Source organism: Apteryx mantelli, chromosome 9, assembly GCF_036417845.1.
Source record: "Apteryx mantelli isolate bAptMan1 chromosome 9, bAptMan1.hap1, whole genome shotgun sequence".
Taxonomy (NCBI): domain Eukaryota; kingdom Metazoa; phylum Chordata; class Aves; order Apterygiformes; family Apterygidae; genus Apteryx; species Apteryx mantelli.
This window is the reverse complement of record NC_089986.1, coordinates 905,178-930,780: the sequence shown is the minus strand read 5'-3', so window position 1 is coordinate 930,780 and position 25,603 is coordinate 905,178. Positions and strand designations below refer to the sequence as shown.

The 25,603-nt window shown below is 39.1% G+C and overlaps 1 protein-coding gene across 1 annotated transcript; it reads right to left on the bottom strand.

Annotated features, from left to right (window-relative positions):
- Positions 1–1,734: 1,734 nt before the first annotated feature.
- On the bottom strand, positions 1,735–24,237 carry AADAC (arylacetamide deacetylase). Its single transcript, XM_013942314.2, has 5 exons — positions 24,057–24,237; positions 9,634–9,856; positions 8,249–8,318; positions 4,820–4,991; positions 1,735–3,721 (listed from the first exon to the last, which is right to left on the bottom strand). The coding sequence occupies exons 1-5, from the start codon at positions 24,192–24,194 to the stop codon at positions 3,113–3,115; spliced, it is 1,212 nt and encodes a 403-aa protein (XP_013797768.1). The 5' UTR covers positions 24,195–24,237; the 3' UTR covers positions 1,735–3,112.
- Between the last annotated feature and the right edge of the window lie 1,366 nt (positions 24,238–25,603).

Sequence of the window (25,603 nt, the reverse complement as noted above, 5' to 3'; positions counted from 1 at the left end):
TCCATGAATATTCGTCCGAAGAAACTGAGGAAATGCCAGGTCCACATCCAGAGCTCTCTTCTAGGTTTTCTTCTTACATGCAGCTCTTAACAAAACACATCATGCTACATGTCTATCAGGGAAAAACACCAAGCACGAGCAACTGTGCAAGTCACCTTTAAAGTTAAAAATACAGTTCTGAAAACAAGGTTAGCCCTATGTCGTGCGGTGCAAAGGCATGAACTAGGAGTGCCTTCCTGCCAGACACCCACACTATTACAACTCCTTGCTCCTTTGGCGACTGACGCCTGGCTGATGCCATCGGTCAGCAGCAGCCAGGGCACTCCCCGGCGTCCAAGCCCCTGGGCTAGCCAGGCTCCCCGCCTGGCAGGGTGACCCAGCCGTGCACCATCTCTGGCCATCAGCGTCACATCAGCCCGCGTGCGCCCTGCTCTTCCGTCTCTGCGGGAACGGCCACCCTCCTGTTCCTTGTCTGAGCCCTTGTAACAGACCGCGTGATGAAGGAGCTTTCCTGAACACTTCCAAACAGAATAATGCCATTTTATCAGCAGTGTCTTAGTGCCCCCAGAGAAGGAAAATAATCAAAGCTAATGAGCAATGACAACAAGGTAATCCAGCGACTCAAGCCTGGTCTTATTCTGGGTTTGTGTATATGTCCCCCTCTGATACAAACACATTAATTTTCCTCTCTAAAAGCTCCTCAAACAAGTCTTTCTCTGCTGTTTAAAACAGAAAAAAGGATAAAATAGTCTAAGACTCAAAATAAGGATCACTGTAATATAGAATAAAAGCCAACTCACTTCATCCTACTAACATATACAGGTGTGAAAATATTCTACCTGGAAAACATCCTTGTGGACATATCCTTAGTTGTGTATACAAAGTCAGACTGAAGCTGTTAGCAAGGCAGCCCTACCACCACCACCACCACACACAAACGAACACTTCCTCAGGAATAATAAACCACTATAAATTAATTTCAAATGAGGAAGAAATTAAACTCCAGTCCAGATTTCTTCTACTAGAAAATGGGAGACCAGCTTCATGTGGGAGCGCTGCAGTCTGCTCAACAGCATTACTGGAGAGCTCCGTAACAAATCATTTTCCAAACAAACCGTGAGTTTCTATACACACATAGGTATCCTGAGAAAACGTACACTTGCAAACTACAAGATAGCAATGCTATACGTGTGGGTTATATGAGATGCTTTGCTTTTTAATCCCGTGATACATTTTTATTCCTACTATGTTGAGTAAATCACTTGCCATTTGAAGGATGAATTTAGAAGCAGAAAAAATGGAAAGCTCCTCCTTTAAAAATGAAACTGATCTTCTGACTCTTTTGGGTTCCTGAAATGACAAGGTGTCCTGACAGAGCTGTCATAGAATCCATAATTCAGCTCCAAGTTAATATATCTATTGCGATCTCAAGCTTCGACATTCGTTTGTTGATAAAAGAAATCTATTCAACTACTTTTGTTTCTTTCTGAAGAGAACTAGCATTCCTCAACAACCAAAACTAAGAATCACTAAATATTTGCTTTATTGATAATAAAGCAGAAAATATGGCATTTCCCTGGATTTGGTCTTACATTGTTTTTAATAATTACCATGAAGTGAATTTCTTACTCCTTTCCTATAAATGGAAATTTAGTAATTTAATAATTACCATGAAGTGAATTTCTTACTCCTTTCCTATAAATGGAATACTTGAGCGACAAAAAGTACATTGCATTAGAATCAAAGACGAGTTTAATTTTTATATTAAACATAAAGATGAAAAGCAAAGGAAATTACATATGCATTGCATTTAAACAGGTTGCATACACATTTGGAAGAAACAACATTTTTGAAGATTCAAGGTCTTTTACACAAAAGAAAAAAAAGGGTGCCAGAAGTAAATGTTTGTGGTATGTCATGATCACTATAAAACCACTAGCCAATGAATATGTGCATTCATCATTCTGAATTTTTAGAATGTACATTTAATACACAAAACATTTATATAGAGGACATTTGTTGAAGACTGACAGCTGAATTGTGTTTCTTTTTCAAGCTTATAGAGCTATTCAATTTTATTTTTAAAAATTCATATGAAAATACTGCTAAACGATTTTAGAATAATTAGAATACATGACACACCTTATTTAATAAGTAGAGCATAAAATATACAGCAGTGCTATCGTAAGGCTATAATCTTTGCTTTCCTTTATTTGATGAGCATCCAGTGTTGCTTAATTATGCTATTTCTTTCTAGTACAGAGATTAATGAAAGTAATTACTGAATAAAACCAGTAACACAAAACAGTCATGTTTTTAACATTAGCACTAAATTATAGCCATCCAGTTCTGTTTTCAGATGCTTACCTAGAACTCTGCTAGGGCGAGACAATGTAACAGAAACACTAGCCACATACAATTGGCAGGTTTTCACAAACTGCCTTTTACTTCATGAAATTTGGTTGTTGCACTTCCGCTCACCACCATCACTCCTTTGGAAACGTGATTTCCCACTGCTGAGGCAGCCAGCAGCCCTACGCGCTGCAAAGCCCCCCTACCCTGGCCTGCTCTGGAGGCCAAGGGAAAGGACCCCAAAGGGGACTGGAAGCAAACAGCCACCAAGTGTCCTCCATATACAAACAATGATGTTAAACGTTTCCACAAGCCCATTGCGATGAAGTGGTAATAGAAAGAAACAAGAAACAACAGAAAGAAGCAATACATCAAGTCTTTCGCTTCCATGCAAGTCAGCAGGTGAGCCCAGAGGACCTCAGTGGGGGCTGCAGCGTGCGAAGGCAGCTGGGAGGAGGAAGGCCAGGCGCAAGAACCCTTTTGGTCTCGGCCAGCAGAGAAATCCCAGGACAGCAGCTGATGGTTTATGGGGTTTCTGGACTTACACGACAGCACTGAAAGAACGCTTAGATCAGAACCAAACTAATTTGCCTGCCAGAGCAGGTGAGAAACACTGTAATCCAGTCACCGCGGGGAAACACATAGTGAATGTGGCAATCTCATACCCAAAAAGCTCGCACAGACGGCACCCTATTATCCCTAAGTACCTCAATTGCATCCAGCGAGCATGAGCCAGGCAAGTTAAATCAACATCTTCAACTTACAGGTTGTCATTTAACCACTTAATATATTGATTTGACAATCTGTGTCCTACAGCTAACTCACCTGGGCTTGAAACAAACATTAGAGCCCCATGAAATGCGTCCTCAGCATGATTGTGTGTTACTTTAACTCCTGCTTCCCTAAGGCGTGAGACATACATGATTCCATCATCCCTCAAGACATCGTGTTCACACGTGAGAACATACGTCAGAGGCAAGCCACGTAGCTTAGCATCTTCCGCCAGCAGAGGTGCCGCTCTTGGATCCAGAAACCCTGGATACTTCTTCCCAAGGTTGGAGCTTTCATAAATGGGACTGGTATAAACATGATCTTTTTTTAGCTCTTCAGGCAGCAAATTACTCCAGTTTACAAACTGAAATAAGTGGCTTGATTCAGCTGGAACATGCCTGTTGGAGGCCATTGCTTCTCTAAGAGACGAATCAGTAGTGAAGTATTCACTCCAGAACCGGACCATAAGCGACTTAGATAGAATTGGCTTGTTTTCATTATCTTGGTAAGATGGCAAATTTAGGTCAAGAGTTTGAAGAGCAGGATAAAGCAAAGCTTGGACTTTAAGTTTAGTTTTGACTTCAGGGTCATCTAACAACTGTAAAAAATAATTACACAGAGTCAGTAAAAAAGTTCTGTTTCTCTAACACTGACAGAAGACCTTAAAAGTAAGGAATTAACACGCACATTTGACAATGTAAAAAAATAAGATTATTAATAAAAAACAGAACAGATTTAAAGAAATTCTAAATTCATAAGCTGGTCACCTACAACAATACGTTGTATAAAAAGTCTCAAACATCAGATACAATTTCAGGTTATCTCTTATACTAAAGGATAACAGTATTTGTGAATTTTTTTTGAAGCATTAAGAGTCACTGATGCTTTTCTAAGTAGTAAAAGACACTATTTATAAATGCTTATAATTCTAAATTTGGAGTTTTGAGACTCCTTTATTTCACACAATATAAAGATTATCCATCCAGTTTTCTAAATCTGAGGTGTTAGAATTCAAATAACTAAGACTCCATTACTTTTAAACATATGAAAAACAGAATGTGATGAATTGAATGCTGACATTTCTTATATGTCATCCTTTTCCCCGTTCACTCATAAATTTCAACCTTCTCTCTCATCCTCTCTGCTTTCAGTGTCCACTGCAAATTCATAACCTTTCCAAGTAAGATGCATTACAATCCAAATAACTTCAAGAGAGTAACTGACTTTAATAAAGAAAACTGAATGAGAAGAGCAAAAGGCATTGAAACTGCATGAGATGAAACTACACTGTAACATCTAGTCTTTTTTTTGCTATAATTTAGATCAATATGAATCAAATTGCTGAAATTCCCTTTCCAGACAACATATCTAAAGCAGTCAAAATTTGCCTAAGGATAGCATGATATATATGTCCCTAATTATAATGCAGAGTGTTATTTTTTAGGGTATCAAGATTTGGAAGACACCATAGCATCAAAGCTACTTTGGTTCCATCAAATGACAAAAGAAAACTTGCTTAATTGGAAATGCAAAAACTCATTCACAGGACTGCAGGCTGCATGACAACCTGCTTATATCAAACACAAAGGACATTTTGGAGGTGCACTTGCTTTGAGCAGAGTTTTACTGTTTGTCTTTTCTAAATGTTCTTGGAATGGAAAAAAATGTTTTGAGTTAGAAGAAAAAAGCCATATACCTGCTGTGCCACAGCTGCAGCTAAGTTGCCACCTGCACTGTCTCCTGCAACACAGATCCGATTTGGGTCCACCCCATATTGTGAGAGGACACTGCCTTGGAGGAAGAATTTTGTTACCGAATACGCATCTTCAAACTGAACTGGAAAATGGTATTTAGGTGCCAGCCTGTAACTGTTAGAGACATGAACAGAAATGTGTTAATTAATCCTGGAGATGCTTGGGGAAAGCATTTATTTCATCGTTACTGATTTCCATGAAAACACCCGCACGGATTTTCAGAGTTTTGTGTTTTCTACCTAAAACATCTAGGGTTTTCTTATCTCACTGCTTACTTCTTCAGATACAGCCTCTAGTTAAAATAACAACAATTTGCTTTTGGGCTTCTTTCTCCTTTCACTTTGCTGAAAATCTAAAAACATGCCATGGGCTGGGAGACACTAGCCCCAAGTCAGCATTCAGCTTTCACCACTTCGTTATTGGCCCTTCCTCGAGGACACCAGGTAAGTCTCAGAATAGCTGGTTTTCCTTCATGTGCTGACACCCTTGTTCCAGCAATAGGGTAGTAGTGCTAAGAAGTGCTCTACAGTAAGTAATGATGGTATGATATTACTGGGAATGTTTTGATAATAATACTTGAATGGCACACATATTGGCAATACCCTGTCACCACTCTAAAATCCACATAACTAAAATACTGCAGAGCAGCAAAGACGATTACTTATATCCTAACTGCAGTTCTCCATTTCCGATCCTTCTTGACCTCTCAGCTGTCTTTACAAATCTCTTCCCAGAATTTTATTCCCTATCAGGTCTTCCCCTTCATCTCTCTCCAGAAAATATCTACATTATGCAGATTCCTCCTTTATAGCCATCTCAATGCTTTTTCAATCTAGCCATGTAACAAAAAATATTCTGCAGGTTCTTATCATTTTGTAGTTTCATGACCGCATTCTTTTATCTTGCCCTGTTGCGTCCCATCAAAATGCCCCTGCAAAGATCAGTTTTCCAGGACATTGCTTTGATTATGCCACACCTTCCTCTGTACCTTTTCCTATCTCTGTATTGTGTTTTAAAGTTGGTTCCTCTTCAATAAGCTCATACTAGCCTTTAGAGACACGTATCTGTTTTGTTTTGGGTTTTTTTTTTCCTAATTCTGATAGGGAGCTCCCCATAAACACCCACAAAATAGATGTCTTCCTGCAAAATCCTTCTAAAACAAACAACAAAACAAACACAAAAAAACTCTTTGCTACCTTCTGTGTAAATACTTGCCAAGTATTAGGCAACTGGTGTGGAGAACCTGTCCATGTCTTCTTGACTAGTATTATCCCATTATTTCACTATAACATCATGATTCTGTCCATTTCTTATTGCTTGTTCTATCCTCAAATCCTACACTGCACAGAGCAGAGATTGCTGTTTTGTCCTCTGGGTGTACAGCACCTGGCACATCCTCCTCTATGGTTGTGGCTCAGCATTTAAAGAGTACAGATAAGTGGAATTATAAAGGTGTAACTAATTAAAACTTAGTAAATCCTGCTGGCCTGTGAAAAACAGGGAATTCCAATGTTCTTTCTTGCAGCCATTTTGGCTCAGCAAGGTAACAACAGTTTAAAAAAAAAAAAACCCTCATTTTAATCACTGTAATTAGCATTTAAGGCTCAAACTGTATATTCAGGGAGCAAATCTGTTGAGTGGGAAGGGAACATTTCTTTTAGAAACTTTAATAACGAAGGAGAAACAAGTGGTGCTCGCCTCCACAGGGAGGCCCGAGAGCCCGCTGGCAAGATGGCTCGAAGATCTCTGTGCGACAGGGAAGCTTTCTCCGCAGCGCAGCCGCCTCAGTGCCGTCGCAGGCGGCAGCTGGCACAAAGCGGGGACAGGCTCCAGGCGGCACAAGCGGCTCGCCAGCACCCTCTGCTCCGTGCCAGCACAGCACGGAAGCGCTCTCCTGCTCCAGCAGCCCTGCCCACCTGGAAATACAGGGGTGCCAGAAAACATGACTCTGGGCATCCTCCCCTTCAATCCATGACAGAGGGAGGCAGGGTTTTGCCTCAGTAAAGCAATGGCAATTGTTCTTTCCACACCAGTTTTCTTTGAAATACCATCTCCCACCCTTCATTTCTTATCCCGAAAATTTTTAAAGCAATATATACTGGGTTTTAGAGCAGCAATAGTTCCTCAGAGTTGATGAACAACAATCTACAATACACCTGTAGCTGACTGCATGATACGGTACCTATAAAAACTTGCATTGGAGCATAAATTAGCCTTAACAAGTTAATGGAGTGCTTGTTAATTCGTATGCTGTTTTTATAGACCACGTAATTACGACAGTGACAATGGGATCTAGCAGGCCAAGGCAATTTCCTAGTGCAACAGCAAGTGTGTAGCAACAACAGCAATTCTAGAACGTTACCTTCAACCTTCTATGCTATCATGCTCTTTGCACTGCTGCTGTAATCAAAGGACATGTAAAATAGGTTCCGCAGGTGTTCTGCACCCAGCATTGCAAAGAGCTTTCTGATGCCAATTGTTTGAAAATGATGTAAAATTAAAAACACCATGTAAAGTTTATTAATAAATAACCAACATATTAATTTATTATTAATTTTTAAACAAAACCCTTGGCTTTTGTGCATCTATAGGTATTTTTAAAGTACATGATCTGTCTTGTCTTGTATCTTATTTTCATATATTTAAGAGCTCCATAGGAGCAAAGGTGGGGCAAGAGATACTACAGAGTCTCTGGCTTTTCCTCAAATACATGCGGACTGATTCACTTTGGAGGCAGACAATATTCATTCACCTGGGGGAGGAGGCCTGCACATGTGCTGCACTAATCCCCTGGAAATATCTTTCCAATGAGATTTTGCATGGGTTTTTCTAGAGGGAAAATTATTTCCACCTTTGTTTTTTACACAACATTCGTTTCACTACGTAGAAGCACTGAAATGCACTAATTTAACACAGGCCCATGCAGTGATCTGTGTGAACCGCTAGGGTTTATGCCCTCCGTGAGGGCAGGAGAGCAAACACTGCGGATGCGACTTCCTGCTTTCCCAACCCCTCACTGGAAGGTCACTACTACCTCTGTTCAGAGGGATCATATGGAGCATGTGAAAATTCAGCATTAAGAAAAGGAGAAAGGATTGCTAGTGCCTGTAGGAGTTGGTGAATGTTTATTAATTCTACAGAAATGGGAAATATCTGTTATTACAGTGGGCTGAACATTTTGTTAGCCACCAACTTCATAAAGCAATATCCAAAAATAAGCACCGGCCCCCAATTCACCACTGTAACCTTGACAGTTTTTGTTTTCAAATACTTATTGCTAGCACAGCACATCATGTAAATAAAAGATATTGCAAAATTAGATAAATCAAAATGAATTAATTCATTCAATCCAGAAGCAGAATTTCTCTTACTTGACTGATACCACAACAGCATTTAACTGGTTTGAAGTCTGTCTTGACAGAAGGTCATAGGATTTCATGCCTGAAATGAAATGAGTCACTGAAAATGTATTTCAGTACATTTAAGAAGGAATACACAAACAGCTACATGTTTCTCTTGGCAGAAGCTCCCCAGTTACTTTCCAAAACCTCCACTGCTCTGTGCCTCTGCAACAGCACAATGCAACTGCTGCACATGTGGCTTTATCTAGAAGCACAAATAAATAAATGAACCAACTATAGCTTGAATACTATCCAAAAGTGCAAAGCATGAAAAAACAACACATTATTTAAACTTAACAGCACTATACAATGCAAGGTCCCGAAGGCTCAGCTTTTATGGGAGAGAAAAACAGAAATGAAAGTTACACCAGGGGCCTGATTCAGCTTTCAGCTACGCATGTACAGTCACGCTGAAATTAAAGAGTTTGCCCAGGAAAAGAATTTGGCTCATTCACCCAGAGACTAGCAAATCAACAGCAGAAGAAGCAATACTAAGTGAGCTATGGATTAGGTGTTGGGAATTTAAGCCATATCTAATACATTTATGATGCCAGTTTGGGTGATGGCTTATGATGATCATTTACATCCATTTATATAAAGCACTGAACTACAGTTAAAAAAAGAGAAGGATACGCTCTAAGGGAGAATGTGACTGAGCAGGAGAGGAAAGATGAATCATTTCCATGAAATAATGATAGCAAAAGCATAGCACACAGAATTAAAATATTTTAGAAGATCCTGCTGGAAATAACATGGAAGAAAACCGAGCATGAGATTGCCATTGATAGCACAACTGTAACTGAAACAAGAGAATCACACTTTCCCTCCTAGGAGGGCACATATGAGAAATAAAGATGCAGTAGAAGACTTTCACATGGAAAACTCCCCCAAATAGATTTCAGGAAGCAATAAATACCTCCTGCTCTTCCCCAACATACTCCTGACTCTGAGAGGAAGTTTCTAGAGAGAGCAAGAGTTATGGGGAAGTTTCTGGAAATGAGATTTCTGGCAAGCAAATAAAACTCCATCTCTGCATCTCCATTTGATTTTCCAGTTCTTTTTATGCCTATTTGGATGTTCTTTTCTTTATTACGATACAAGTTTTTGCTCCTTTCTCCCAGCAATACCACATAACAAAACCAGGTGCTACAGATAAAACACAGCCATTACAGAAACAGAGCACTGGGACCAGACCCTTCGTACTCCTCAAACTGTACTCACCCCCCTTTCCCAACCTCGTGCAAACACCAGTTCCCTTATCTTGTCCGTGGCAAATCTCATAAAACAAAAGGCAGTCATTAAGATTAACCATGGAGCTCCATACAGATCCATAGTACTTACAGAAAAGAGCTTACCTGCCCCTCCTACACACCATCCTCCACCGTGAAAGTAAACCATGCCCCTTTTCAATCCACTCGACTGCTTTCTGGGCAAATATAAACGAACTGGAACATTACTGAACTCTGTGTCTGTCACAGTGACATTTTCATCTGACGTTGGTGGCACGTATTCAGCAACCGTGATCAGCATTAGAGCTTCCATATAATGCATCAGACCCAGCCGCTCGGCAAATCCAGCCTAAAATCAAAGGGAAGAGAAAAACTGGGTATTTTAAATATAGCCTTAGTCCCTCTATGAGGTCAAATTTCTATCAAGCCATTTTATGCTCTGTATAAGTCTATATAAAGTTGCTGTAGAAGTCACTAAACAAAATGCCTCTGACTTGGAGGAGTAATTGTACCAGATTGCCATACTATTCAATTCCCTTATTTCCCATTCACGTCCATATGCCGCATAGCTCAGTCTCAGAGGTGGGTGGAAGGCAGGCTGAGGGACACCACCGCTTGTTATTATTAAGAGAGAGTGTATGAACTAGAATAAGGTGACTGGAAGCATGGTCACCGAGCATAAGTTTCAACAGGAACGTGACCAGAGATCTAGAAGAAGGGAAACTGCTGAAACTTCCTGAGACCCAATATAAGGGTCTGCTCAATGAGCCCGACTTCCCAGTTTTTCCAGACAGTTATCACAAAACCAAACATAATACCTGCACCTGTGATCAACTCCAGAAGCAGAAACAGCTAGTAGTTTCAGGATGCTGAGGACACTGTGGGCACAGATGCAAGGAAACAATTTGACTTCAAGCTGCACAGCAATTTTGTATGATCAGTTCCATTCCAAGAGACAAAGAGCATCATTTACAGATGAGTAACCTTATGTTATTAAAAGGAAACATTTTCTCTACTTTGAGATATTAAAAAAGCATAAATATATTTTTGCCAAATTTACCCCAGCCCAACTGTTTCCTTTCTTCATTTTGCATCAAGCAATTCTATTGTTTACCTACTTTTATGTCTTTCTATATAATGAAGTGTTATTTCTGAGTGGCAGAGTAAAAATTATGAGTAGCATTTACTGTCTGTTGCACAAGGTCTTAATGAGTCAGTAGGGGGTATAAAAAATTCCATCATACTGCATGTGCCATTATGCCTTCTAAAACTATTTCTTGTTCCATTATCCTCAAGGACAATCCAGTTTTGTTCGAATCATGCAAACCCTTTTTATTACATTGATTTGATATTTCACAATAAAAATGAAGAGCAATGCTAGCACTAACTTACTGATTTCCATCAGTCATCTGTCAGCGAAGCACACATGCCTTGTTGAATAAACTGGATGAAACCATAGTTCTGATTGCCCTCATCGCTAGGATCACATCACAGACATCTACCAGCTCAACTTGTGCCGAGTCTCCCTTCTGGGGGACATGCAGCATACCATCACCACATGGTCAAGTGGCAAAGATTCCAGCCTAACTCTTGCAGAGGTCAATTCCAATAATAAGAGAATTTGAAAAGAAAGTCAAGCCGTAAGAGGATTTTCCACCAAGAGGAGGAAGAACAGTAAAGGCAATGCTAATTGATATTACTGTAGGCCTGACAAATGTATTAGTCTGGGGTTGTTAAAAATATCCCTAAAATTAATTAAAAAAAATTTTTTTTCAAGAAATTCAAGAAGAAAATTTTTTTCACTGTGCTGTCCTCTGTGATGGAAAAACTAAGAGAGATTATCATTATCTATGTGAAGCAGCAAGAGGGAAGAAAAAGCTTTCTTAACAGACTTCACAGAAGTTTCCTAACAGAACAAAAAAGATGCGATTCAGGGAATTAGGAATCAAGGAATGGCCAAATTTTAATGCATACATTTTGTATGAAATTCTAGGTTTCTAGATTAAATTACAATTATTCTAAACTTCTAAATTAAAAAAAAAACAAAAAAACAAAAAAAAAACAAACCTTAACAAGTAAACCTGCAGGTAAAATGCATGCTCCAAAGGTTGGTATTTGGCAGCTATGGCTTCTCTGACATCATGTCGGTTTACACAGACCAAAGTATTTCATAAGCCCTTTCACTCACAGACAGTTTTAAACCCTGAACATAACCTTTTTCGAAAATTATGTTAGCATTCATTGTAAGTTTGGATACTACTGTAAGTGAATGTACCGTTTTTGAAACATGAGATGAATTCCTCTAAGTTCCAGTGAGCTCCAGACTAACCACCACGTCATGCAAAAAAGTTAATTCACTTTACAGTTCCCACTTTCCGTGCATTTTTCATTTTGAAAAAAGCAGAGCCTATCTCCTCAAGATTGCTCATTATTTTAGACATTATAACATACCTTCCTCATCTATCCTGTTCCTAAGCTGAACTATCCCAAGCTTCTTAACTTTTTTCCTCCACACAACAGCTCTATTCTCACATACGTATCACAGCTGTTTTCCCACTCTGCAGTTTCTGCTTGAGGCGAGGAGACTGGTGCTCTGCCTGATACCTTCACGAAGCTGCAACACTGGTATTTGAATAAGCACTCATTTTATGAGACACTGGCAGAAAGCGTGTTTGTGAACCGCTTCTTGCAGAAAAGGAAAAGGAGCAGTCTTGACACAACCAAGCTGCATATGTAAACCTTTAATTAACCTTTTACTGCTCACCCTAAAAGGGTATTAAAGCTACAGGCTTCACTTGCACCAGGCCCGCAGCACGGAGCACCGCTCCGGGCAGCACCAGGCCGGCGCACTGCCGGCTCACCCTCGCCATGCCCGGCATGCGGGCACGCTCCTCTTCCAGGCTAGCCCGGCGCGGCGCTGCCGCAGCACTCCCATCCTGCAGTGCTGATTTAAGCAGACCGCCAAGCACAGGGGCAGCTCCAGCACACTGCGTTAAGTACCTTACGAAGCACTGGCCCTCACTTTATTAATTTCTCATGAATAAACAGGCCAAAAAGTGGCCATGTCACTGCAGAGCAAAGGATAGCTGCACAAGGTCCGGAGTTTGGAGTTCAAAGACATCGTCTTAATTAGTGCCAAAGCAAGCAGTCATCATTAAAAATTTATTTAGTCTTTTATTAAGCATACAGAAAACAAAAGAAATATGGTAGAAGTATTTGAAATGTAAAGCGTAAAATGAATGCTTTCCTCTAGTAACAATTAATTACTTCCTCTTTTACACCGAGGAAGTTTGCAAAGAAAAACTCTTGAGTCTTTTACTGGTAAAAGAGGATAGTAATTGCTCATTTTAATAAAATCTAAGTCTGTTCAAAATGCATGGAAATTGTTGTTGTAAAAGCCCAAAGTGGCTTTCTTAAAGACAAACCAGAATGAACTATGCACAAGCAGAGGAAAAAGCAGAAGAAAGAAAAGAGAGCAGATAGACGGCAAAGGACGAGTGAAGGCAGGAATGAGAAGAGGAGCGAGTGTCTCGGGAAGAGCTGGGGCATCCGTGCCCCTGAGCGGCTTGGCAGCACGTGCCGGGCCCGGCTGCAGAGCTCGGAGAGAGTTCATGTTCACCAAACAAAGTCTTATAGAGTCCCTATGAATGACTTTTTTTTATGTTATCTTTAAGAATAATTCAGTTTTCTTCATCTTTCTACATCACTGATTTCTCCGCAATAATTTTTAATATCTACAAGCTGAATTTACCATTTACATGGTATATGGAAACAAATTCTCTTGAGGTAAACTGGCATTTGGATCTCTGAAGCGCTAGCAGGCCCCCAGCCAGCTGCCCATGTGGGTGCTCGCAATAGAAGCTCAGCAACTTTTTCCCCTTCCGCATGGAGACACGACTTCGCTTTCGCTGCAGGCTCAAGACCGTGCAGACCGGCCGTGACTGCAGACTACTTAACACACCATAAATCCATACCCTGGCTGCTTTGCAGCATTTATTCACGTAGCTGTTCCCTTAAAGGACAGACTTTTTGTGCAATGCAGCTATCCAGGCAAGTCTGCAGTGCTGTAAGCCAAAGCCAGATGTTTTCTGCCTCACTGTAATACAATTACAAATAAAAGATGTAGGCTTTTTTTTTTTTTTTAATGGTTTGGTTATGTGAAACACCTTTCGCACTGCTGAGGCAGCTAGCTGTTAACAGTGCATATTTCACATTCTTTGATAAGAGGTTTAAATATTAATCGTCACTAGCCTGAAAGGCCTCTGCTCACATACCAAAGATTTAACAAAACTGAATCTTTGCTAGACAGGAGCGACTCAAAGCAAAAGCATTCCTAAAGGCCAAACGTCACATCTCCTCACTGCTATCTTGGAGAAGTAGCTATAAATAAAGACAACGTGACCAATACTTGTTCACATATAAATCTCATCGGCTTTTTTTCTTCTTTTTTCCTCTTTCAGTGGATTAAATGGTTTATAAAGAAACTTATTTCTTGTGTTCCTTTCAAAATATTGCAAATATATCCTAAAAGCAAATTAGAAATCTGTAATACACAAAAAAAAATGACATGAGGGCAATGTCACAATGACTGGAAGAAAAATAAAAGCCTTACTTTCTAAACTCTGAATGATATATTTTTAATAGGCATTTTCATTGTAAGTGAACGATACAAGCCTGGTTAAGAAACTGACTGTGGTCAGTCACGTGAAATGACTGCAACATGAAGAACACGTACCATGGGCAGCCTCCTTGAAAGCACAGTATTTTTTGGCAATGGTCTAGTGGAGCTATTTTAAGCTAAAAGATGTAGAAATCGCAAGGACTGCAGAAGTGTGTATCCCTAATGATTTAGGAGCATTATATTATCTAACGCCTGATGATACGTTAAGCAATAGCTTTCATTGCTAGCTAGGTGTTTTTAATGACTAAAATTTGGAAAGCAGATTATGACATATAATCATTCTCTGATTGATGAAGCAAGAGAATTTGCTCTTTATAGTAAAAGTCTAATGTATGTCATGAAAAAATAAAGAGCTCCTTAGCATTATTTGATGCCAACGATAACTTAATTTTCTTCCTGTAAGTAATTCTCATATGCTCATCATGTGAATTTAATTCTTCTGAAAATTCCCCAAATGCTAAATCTATGCAGGTGACTCCATTTTATCTTCTACCTTCATATACTGCACATGTAATTTATAACCAGTGTTAATTTAACACTCAGTGTGGACTGTAGTCTTATCCCATTTTCATCAATACAAATTCTGTTCAGTTGCACTGTAACTATTTTATATACTCATCCACATTTTAACATTATCCAGTAGGCATGGAAACCTACTGTCCCTTACCCGGGTAACCTAGAAAGATACAGGTTTAGATAACTGAGGGGTCCTACCACATCGCTTCACAATGAAATAAAGAGGTTCAAGAGAGCAATTCTGCACTGGCACACAAAGCATTATAGAACAGATATGCTCTGTCTATAAATTCTAATATTCTGTTGTTATACAAATCAAAAGACAAAAGGCTACAAATTATAAGATGCTGTAGTCTTTTTGTATTCTAGATCATAGACTTTGACCAAGCTACGCCATAAGGAGGTCAAAGAATTCTGCTAAAGCAGAGGATTTCAGTTTTCAGATCTGGCCACTAAAAGGAAGTGGAATTATAAAGGTGACACCAACCTCATCAGTAAAAAATATAAGTATTCCCTGATGATCATCTGAATTTGTGGAAAACTTCTTATTCACCTCCATACTGACAAGACTGTATCTCAGCAGGCACCTGTGACAAAAACTCTGTGACTGACCTTGAAAGGATACAGAAAATGACACTAAAGTGGAATTAGTTGTTAAATTATACTCCAGTGTTCAGTGATGTAGTTTTTTGGATGCATTTACTTTTGCAACACTCAGGGTGGCATGAGATGTCTTATTCAAAGGTTCTATAAGCAAATTTGTGGAAGATCATAAAAGAGACCTCAAAAGTGAATGTGGAAAGCCAACACAACCTGAGTTTTGATGTGTCTCAGCATGATACAGCCAGAGACAAACCATCTTCTTCTGCCAAAAACAACTATTTTTAAGAAGCAATCACTATCCTACTATATAAAATATATACACAAAAAATTATAATAATTCAGTTACACTAGGCTAAGTGCATCTCAGAAAGCCTCTAGCCAAGTTAAAATCCTCTGAAAATACATATCCTTGTGCTTTTCTAATAAGCCTAGTCTTAGCTGTCTAGAACATATACTAAGTCAGAAAGCATCAACATTGGAAAGACTTACAATTTAAACCTACTATTTGTAATAGGATTTTTTTTTTGGTCAGTATAAACCAAAGATTCCATGACCAAATAACTGACAGATTTTTAGACAAAAGAAAGGCATAAAGAATACAACTTTAAATTTGCTTGAAAGCCATTTACTGCCTGACTCTGCTGGAAGTGAAATAAAAACTTGGATTCCTAGTTAATTTCAAGTAAAATTGGAACAGATTTCAAACTTCTTTGCATATTACATTTCTTCCACTGGTCTTGTGCATATTCAAGTGAAACATCCCCAAACTGAAGAGCTGGCATTGCACGAGAATGAAAGGGGTTATCTAAACCGGAGGCCACTGTGGAATTCTCTGTTTGAACAGGCATAAACAATTCTACAACAGCACTGATTTAAGTTCAATTAGAATGGCTGCTTTGGATGTTAATTGATCAGTTATCTGTTGAAATTAACACCATGCCTAACTTTAACAAATTGATTAGAATTTTTTAAATAAAAGATAAGCATTCAAATGACTTTACTAGCCCCATGTTATCAATTTTTCAGAAAGGAAAGAGTGTTGGCAAATTCCAGACATTGACATTAGGGTTGGCACTTTGTGCGTGCACATACACGTGCGCTAAGCATTTAACGCAGGTCATTTCAATGGACTGGCCTACAGGACAGTCCCATAAAAGGTTATATCAATATCAGCAAAACACTGGAGACGGTGTAGCTATTGCAACAGAAAAGGTATCGACCTCCTAAGCCAGCTTCTCCTCCAGCTACAGTTACTGGCTGCTCAGTTCTTTCATAACCACAAGTAACAGGATGTTGCAAGTTGTTTCGCAAAAGACTTCACATAACTGTCAGTTATACAGCAACATAGACAATTACATTATAGATATTTTTAAATATAAATCTTAGCCTATCATCTTACGTGTTATCTGAATGTAAAACATAGATTAGATTAAACTCAAAACAGGATTGAGTTTAATGACAAATAAACTAGCCCAGACTGGTACAGAACATTTTAGGATGTTTAGCTTTCCAAAAGATGTGTTATTCTTCCCAAGAAGAATGTAAAATATACATAAAGATATATAAAGATATAGAGATATATATCTTTAATTGATCATCTCTTGAAAGGTATAACAATCCATCAGGTATTGTGTTGGATGTTGTAAAGTGTTACAAACTAATCATCCTTGCTTTGCTTTTTGTAATTGCTATTTTCCTTTAAATTATATTTTAACATCCCATAATACAGGCTCAGTTTCCGAAAGTTACAAAGAAGCCCATTAGTCAAAGGAAAAAAAAAATTGCATTTTAGAAGTCTCTAATATCATGCAGGCCACTCTCTATGGAAATGACAGGATTTCCAAGACTGAAGAGCAAAGGCCATCAGACGACTTTGTCCTACTCAACGGCAATTGCCTCACGCACTGTCTCCTTCACTTAGGGACAGAAATAAGGTTCCCGTAGAATTCCCAGGAAAAGGGGATGGGAGCTCTTAGGGGAGCTTTCTTTAAAAAAGTAGAAACTGTTCTCTCTGTGTCTTAAACTTATAATTATTATAACTTAAACATTTCAATTAGAATGGTTATTGCTTTTAATTAGACACAGCTGCTTCAGATGTTTAACTGAATTCATATTTAGACATCAAAATAAAAGTAAACAGACTTTACAAAAAAAGCTGAAAATCTGTTTAAGATCAAGCCTTTCTGAAAATTTTTAGAGGGTTCTTCAAGAGTATCTAACCCCACGGGGTTTAAGGGCATGTATCTTTCATCTTCAGTGGCCAAAATATTTTTCAAAACCTGTTGCTAGACCTGTTAACTCATGAACTCCGAAAGTAGAGTACAGGTAATACTGCATATTCCTTATAAAATCTGAAAGGCGCACAACAACCTTTCACAGTGCTCTGGAGATATGCCTTACAATGTCAAATTAATGTAGCTGCAAACATTATTAGGAAGAAGAGTAAAACTGTTCAGTCCGATCATTTACAGATGAGTTATCTCTTCATTCCCCAAAGTAAAAGAAACCTCCCAGGTCCTCCTGTCACAAGTCTTGTACTAATGGTAACAGACCCTATGACGCAGAGCAGAAATATCTTCTCAGCCTTTAAATATCAAGCAGGACTGTCAGCATCAAATCTACCCTGTCCCTGCTTATTTCCTTATCACATGCATCTTCGGTGAGGATGGTGGGAGGGAAGCGAGTACAACAGCCAGTGACATACAAATGAGAAAGCTTGAAAGGGCTTTCTCCATAAATCAGATGACAATGGTGTCTCTTTTGTCTTTTATGTTATCTTTCAGCAGATGCTGAATTTTGATTTAAAGACAGCAATGGTGAAATCACTGCATTTCCAGGCAAGCTGCTCCAACAGCAAACAGCCTTCCTTTCAATATTTGCACCATATTCCTGTCTGAATATGTGAAAATTTCAGAGGTTTGGGGGGGGACAGTTCTCTTTCAGTCCTTCAATTTGCTACCTTAGAGCAACATAGAACACCTGAAAAATATTCCTCATCAAAGGATTCTACTGATTCATCCCCACAATCAACCCAAGGCACATTCTGTGCTGAAATACAAGGGGAGCAAGTGGCAAAACTAGTACGAAATGCACTGATTCCCAAATGCCCAATCTAGCAAGACAATCGTGCTGTGTTTTCCCCAAAATAACTCAATTGTCAGCTCTCTCTTTTAGTTCAACTTTGTATTAGGAGCTCTTAAGATATACTTCTCTGAAATAACAAATTGCCAAACAACTAAAAACATGCATCTATTAAGCTTCAGAACTTCTAGTGATAAAAAATGTAAGCTATGAGATTTCTTTTGTTGAAATTTAAAAGTAGAGTTATCTTAGCTTCTTGTGAGGAAACAGGAGCAGTAATGCTAGCTGAGGCAAGGTCATTTGTTTCTGGTTTGAAAATGGAACGCTTCTTGGTCATGATTTGGACATTGCTTTCTGCAGTGTTAAATTAAAGCATCTCAGATGCTTTTAATTCTTCTGTTGTATTCATAAAGCACATTTTTTTTCCCTCTCCTTAGTAAGGCACTTAAACTTCAGCAATTCATTGAGTGTTTTGATCTTCTGCTTCAAAAGCAAAGATTGAGTACTTTATTTTTGTATTATGCAAGCAATAGGAATCAGCTGGAATTGAACATGGGCCAATTTTTCTCTGGTGGCAGTTGTAAACTGTTATAGGTATATACAGAACACTGAAGAAAAAAAGTGAGCAACACCTTTGACATCATGAACAACTACCACATGCTATGAAGAATTCTCAGGACTGAAGTTTTTCATTATTCTCAGTGCTGTTTTTTGACCAACAACATTTTACATTATAAAAATCACTTGTCTACTGCCTGTGGTATAAAGGTCATCATTTGAAAACTAAAGATGAAATGCAATCATACTCTCATCTGAAAATGCTGCAGGGCTAAGAGGAAAAGCCACCATTTTTGTTGTGTCTGTTCTTTGCGCTTTGGAAAGCATTTTTCACAGTCACTTTCTCCATATCCCACAAGAAACAAGTCAATTTTCTTTGATGTTTGTGTGGGATTCTCACATGGCAACAAAGGCAAGAAAACTTATTCACAGACAAAGGAGCCCCAACCGCACTGTAGGCAGGTAGAGAAGCTGAAACTCCTTTAACAGCTTGCTATCGGCACTGGCAATAGCTCAGTGGAGACGCCTCTCCGCATGCAGCTTACTGACAGCTGAATATGAACACAGGGACTTGGCCAGAGCGGCTGTAGAGGGCTCAGATAAAGGTCCCACTGCTTGTGAGGAGACAGAGGAGGCTTTGGGGGATTTCAGTGATGTAGTTAGGAAAATATTTAGCCAGAAGGAAGGAGGTATTATATAGTATTTTATACAGTGCATACATTTTATCTTACACGATGTGCATATTGTACTGTCCAAAAATGAGGACTTTTCTGCTTAAACACCACAGAAACAGGTCAGTTAATTCTCAGAGACGATGCCCTGCCTAGGTAGGATATAGACTTGAGATGGCATAGCAAAAACGTGTAAATAAAGACTTCCCAGCTTCCTCCCTACAATAAGATCAAAACAAATGGCATCTTCCGAAAGCCACAGGCCTGGTTATGTCAGCGATACAAGCCTACCAGCCTCCCCATGTCAACCGATTGCACGATCTCACTATGAGCCCCTTACTTACCCTTCAGCACTCACTGCAGTGGCCTTTAGAAAATGGCTTGGAATCAGCATCAGTTTTTATTCAAACCAACCGGTTTGAATATTTATAGTTCATAGTTATTTATATAGTTATACAAGTCTATAGCATAGTTTATAGTGATGCATCCACAGAACAGTTTAGGATTTAGAGCTTGAAAGCATCCCATATGAATGCGGCTGGCAAGTGAGGACCACGCACAGTGCTACCCCACTTCAGCAGGGCCAAGAACCTGGGCTGTAAAACTCAAAACCAGAAGAGAGTTTGCACAATTTTGGCTCAGAACCTAGAGAGCTCTCTGGACCTTTTAAAGAAGAAAAGCAGCACAGATTTGCCATTTGATAGCTTTTATTGTATGCTTTTTTGGGAACAGGGAGGGAAGAATCTTTTGGGGAGGAAGGTTGGACAGTGGGGCAGTATTATTCCCCCTTTTTCAAACTGAAGTGAGGGATTCAGAAAGGCAAAAATAAGAGCCCCCTCTTCAAATTTATACCTATTGTTAAGCAATTATAACTTAATGCCTTCTCATTAGATGGCTGCTCAGACCCTATTTAGGATGCTTTAGAGCCATCTCGAAACAAATTTGCACCAGTGCAAACCTCTGTCGAAGCCCTTAGCATTACAGTTCTGCGTGAGACTGCAGCATGGTTATAAAACCTACTTGTTCTGCACCTCCGCTGCTGATAACGGATTAGGCCTAACAGGCAGCTAATGTAATAACCTTGAAAGATATCAACTCCTTTTCAAAGTGAAAATACACATTCCTCTGACACTGAAAGAAAACGTTTCTGCTTCCTGGGTGTTTAGCACTGGTATGCTGAAGGCTGCAGGAGTCTATCAAAGTGGTCAGACACTAGGTGCTCCCAATGAGTTACCTATGCACATGTTCTTCTGGCAGGCTAGTTCCAGCAGGAGATTTAAAAGGGGAAGAAGCAAGCAAGCACACCACGAAGGCTCGCACAGACAGTGCTCAAACAGTTCCACGAATGCACTGCACCGTGAACAGGAGTGGCTGTAGGGGCCTTTAAACGATAACAGTTTAGCAGCTCTACCTCTTCGGCTCATTCATCAGAGACGCGCACAGCTGTTTTGTACATGTCATCTACCGTTCTCTCATCCACATAACTGAGCCCTGACGCTGGCAGGGGAGCCTGGGCTTGCTCGGGCTAGATGATGTTACACATCAGATTCTGGCCTTCAATACTACAGAGTTCAACCTAAGGCCTTTGCAGGTGCCACAGGATTCGTTTCCAGTGACCATCCCATTTCAGCATACGCGCAGCTATGCAGCAGTGTTCGGAGTTACATTACAGCTATCCACCACCAGCACATTTCATCAGTGATACAATTAACATAGCAACATGGATTTTTTTCCCTAATTTCTCCTGCTTCTGACACGAATGAAGAGATGATGAGTAGCAGATTGTCTCTATGTCAAAAGCATTACAGAAACCAATAGTTTTCTATTTGAAAGTAACATTATATGGTTTTATACTCTTTCACAACATACAGTATCTTTGAAGTGTCATACCAACATCTGATTAATCCAGCCTGCACCCTGAGAAGCAATTAAGAAATCCTGTGATACCAAGGGAAAGCAGAGATAAAATGCAGAAATGACACAAGAGGCAGCGACAGCCTGGGGCTGAACCACAATTCCCAGTTCCTGTCCCATCATCGTTCCCTACAACATGGTGCTTTTTACTACTCATTCATTCATACTCAGGATCCAGCAGCATCTTGCAATACTGGACATGTTGCCTTCAAATAAATAAATAAATATTTATGTATGTATCTATATATGTATGTATATAATGTAATTTTAGATATATATATAAAGAACTATAGATTTAAGAATATACCAATAAAACACAATAAACACAGGCAAATACATTACCATGAAAGTAAAGGGTCAGCTTAAGACAAACATAATAAACACTTGCACTCTTTGCTCGAAACTTCTGATAAGATCTATTCTTTATGACGTTCTGTATTCTTCTCTCAGTCCTACCAATTCGTTCCTCTTTACTCCTTCTTTCCTCCTGGTAGTCAAGGGTTTATAACTCAAATCGGAACGTGTACTTAACACAGGTCATGAAAAACAATATTAATACTTTTTGTGCACAGCTGGAATGATTGTAATGATGCCAAACTCTGATGATGCCATCTGTTTTTCTTACGCCGATAATCTTAGCCAAACAGCTTGATGCCAAGTTTTCAGAGAGAGAATCACATGTTACATCCTGAAAAACTGGAAATAAGGCTCCACTGAGCTTCTCATTAGGTATTTTTTAATAAGGATTCCTATTGTCTAATATCCTTGGATGAGAAAAAAAGCCTTTGATACTATTATATCCAGGAACTACATTTTCTTTCTTGTCTCTTTTTCATCTCTCACCACTTAAATCCTCAAACTTACTGGGCAGATGCCAGACATAATGAAAACAGAGCCGCTGTTTTCTAAGCCTCTGCAATTTCTCTATCTACTCCCTTTTGCACATGGGATAATCACATGAATTTAGGCTTAAGATTTTGCACTTCAATTAGGCCTTTATAAATGCTTTCAAACTCGCCAAGAAAATGAGAAAGATCTTGATTACTGTGGAGAATAGAAGTTATTAAACAAGTTAATGCTGGAAAAAGAGATATGAGACCAAAACAAACGAGGAAGTGGCAAAAAGCCCATCTGATTATGAGCAAACGTAAAAGACCACACACTGCCTCCTTCTGCTGGTTGTACAAACCTGACAGGAGACCTCTACTGCAAACGACTGCCTTCTGAAACAGAAGTCTCTGCAAATGGACAGTAGCTCTTAGATACTATCTAAAAGTGGGATGTTAAGGAGACATCCAAAGAACACAGGCACCCATTGCTCCAACAGAAAAGCACAAAAAAGGTGGCTACAATGGACTTCTGAGAATCGTATCCACTGTTTTTTAAGTTGAACATCACAAAAGGCAAAATCCCAAACTCATACCCTTCTTGGCATACAGCCCGGGTGTCTGTAGCCTACACCAGACAACCCTCTCAACAACATCTGTCAAGCAAAATTAAAAACCTCCCTCATGGTTCCTTATACCTTTTTAATATATTTTCATGATGAAGGAAAAAAGTCTCAAAACATTTCTAGCTGTCCAGAGAGACGTCTCCAACACTCAAAAAAAATCCCCTTAATCTTTGACCTCATTTTTGAACTTTGGTTAAACTGCTGCAGCCACTATTGGATACTAAGTACAGGCCGGTTTCAAAACAGTTCAGTGTAGTTAGGAGGTGAGAACTGTAGCACTTATTTACACATGGTGTACAGGCTTACAAATTATTTGCTTAGGTTTGAAATGGCTGCATAACATGACTGAAACGAAGCAAAAGCCAAGGATGTAATATGTAAAAATAGCACAGAAAGACATAAGGACTATGATGTCAGTAAATATGTCCTGTGTAACTATAGACATGGTATAATACCAGTTTCTTTCCAGACTATAGCATATGGTTCTGTGCTGCTTAGCTAGACACCGTCTTTTATATGAGGCAAGATTACAGTTAGTTTTTACATTGGTATAAAAATATTGTTTAATTTCTACATACTTGAGCATTAACACCCCTATAATTAGCTTTGTTTATTTTTAGGCTCATGCTGTCAGTAGATTTCTACGAAACCGCAAAGATGAAGAGTATTTAAAAAGTGATCTAATTTTTCTTTCTGACATCCAATATAACATCTCTGAGGAAGTTCAATATACAGGTTTAGAACAAAAAAGAAAAAAAATTAAGGAGCAGTATTTCAGCTATAAAGGGTTCTAAAGCAAAATAAACTTAAGTTTGTACTTATCCAACCATACCTACATTAATATATCCCGTTTTTAGTTCATTTCTGTGTCCTTTTTTCAAGATTATATAATGAAATATTTTCTAACAGTTTCTTTAGAGCCAGTTAGTTACACGCTTGATTTCAGATACTCCTACACTTGACTTAGGATATTCCCCACAGACCCACTAATATGGTCCCTTCTCTTTAATTTTTTCTTTCCTGTGTTAATATTTTTACTCAAACCCAGTACCTAAAAGATTTTTAAACTTACCAGATGCTCTACAGTTCTGAATACAGCAGTTATGAGCATCAGTTTCCAGCGGTCCTCAAAATTCTCTGGCATGGGTGTATAAATGTAGTAAGCAATAAGAACAGAGGCAATGAAGAGGCATAGTGATTTAGTTCCCATGTTCTACAAGAATATTTCCTTCAAGACTGATCAGATTAAGTGTTCTCACTGACTCCTCACAGATACAAGCCAGCACGCGCTGATAGGGCAAAGTTAATCCGCTGTTATGTTTGGATCACGCCCAGGAGGTGAGCTCTCATCTGAGCACACAGAGCAGACGTTGTTCTGATATGCAGGGAGAAAACACATTTCATCAGTAAGTCATTCAGCCACTCCGAGCAGACTGACTCAACATTTTAACTCAAAATTAAACATCAAGGCTCATACACAGCAATCACCCTCGCTTTGGCATTTGCCAACAATAGCTAGCAGGAAGACTTCAGAGAAAAAAAAGACACTTAAAAAATAAGGAACAGAATGCTGCCTGTGAACTAAGGGCTGCTGCAAAGTGACGGTCAAAGGCAAACACATTTATTGAATATTCAGGAGCTATTAGTTTCTTTATCATAATGTAGCATGAGCTTGAATTTAGTGCAAACACCTACCAGTTTAAAGAGATACTAAATGCCTTTAATGGATCAGACTAAATAATCATATAATCCACTGTCTTTTTTCACACAATAGGCGATAATTTTTGCTCTGAGGAAGGTGAACCCTTTATCTTGTAATAATACACTGAGTCAATTGTGCAATAATGTTTTGCAGGAAAAAAAAGAAGTCTTTCCTAATCTTTACGGGGCTTCTAGTTAACACTTGAGAGATGAGATTTAACTGTCACTATTCTCAGGATGAAAAGATTTCTATCCATCTGTCAGAGGTAACCACTTCTGCATAGAGAAGTGAATTCAGAGATAGGTAATAATTCCACTAAGGAAATGTGACAAAAACAATAAAAAATGGGTAAGAAAAATGGATAAAGCACCAAGGGCTCTGCTTTAAAGATAAAATGGAAAGATAAAAAACTCAAGTAAAACTTGGTTTACTTTTTTTGCTGAATTATTATGAAGCGCAAAGGAGCACTGCCACTTGATTTCTTACACTGGACTCACTGCATTTTGATCAGCCCTTGAGGATGGAGCGCCATTTGGAGGACTAGAAAGCATGAAACACCACAAAAGACTGAAAACTGATCTGTATCTCATCAGTCTAAATACAGAGGAGCAGGAAACTTCAGTCAGTCTACCAAATGTTTTGCTTACTTAAGTTCTGGGCACCATCAAAATATTCAGCTGCTTTAAAAATCTACCTGTGCTATCACTCCTCAGGCAGGAATGGGACATCTTGTACTCTTTTTGGTCCTTCTGCAACAACTCCTGATACTACTCCAACAAAAACCAAGAAAACACCTTTGTGGTCACTCTTCACGTGTATTGAAGATCGGTACTAGATGCGAGCAGAAAATCTTTTCCCTTTGCATTGATCTCTTCTCCTAAACACAACTCAGGAGGAAAGAAACGTTATTAGCTCCC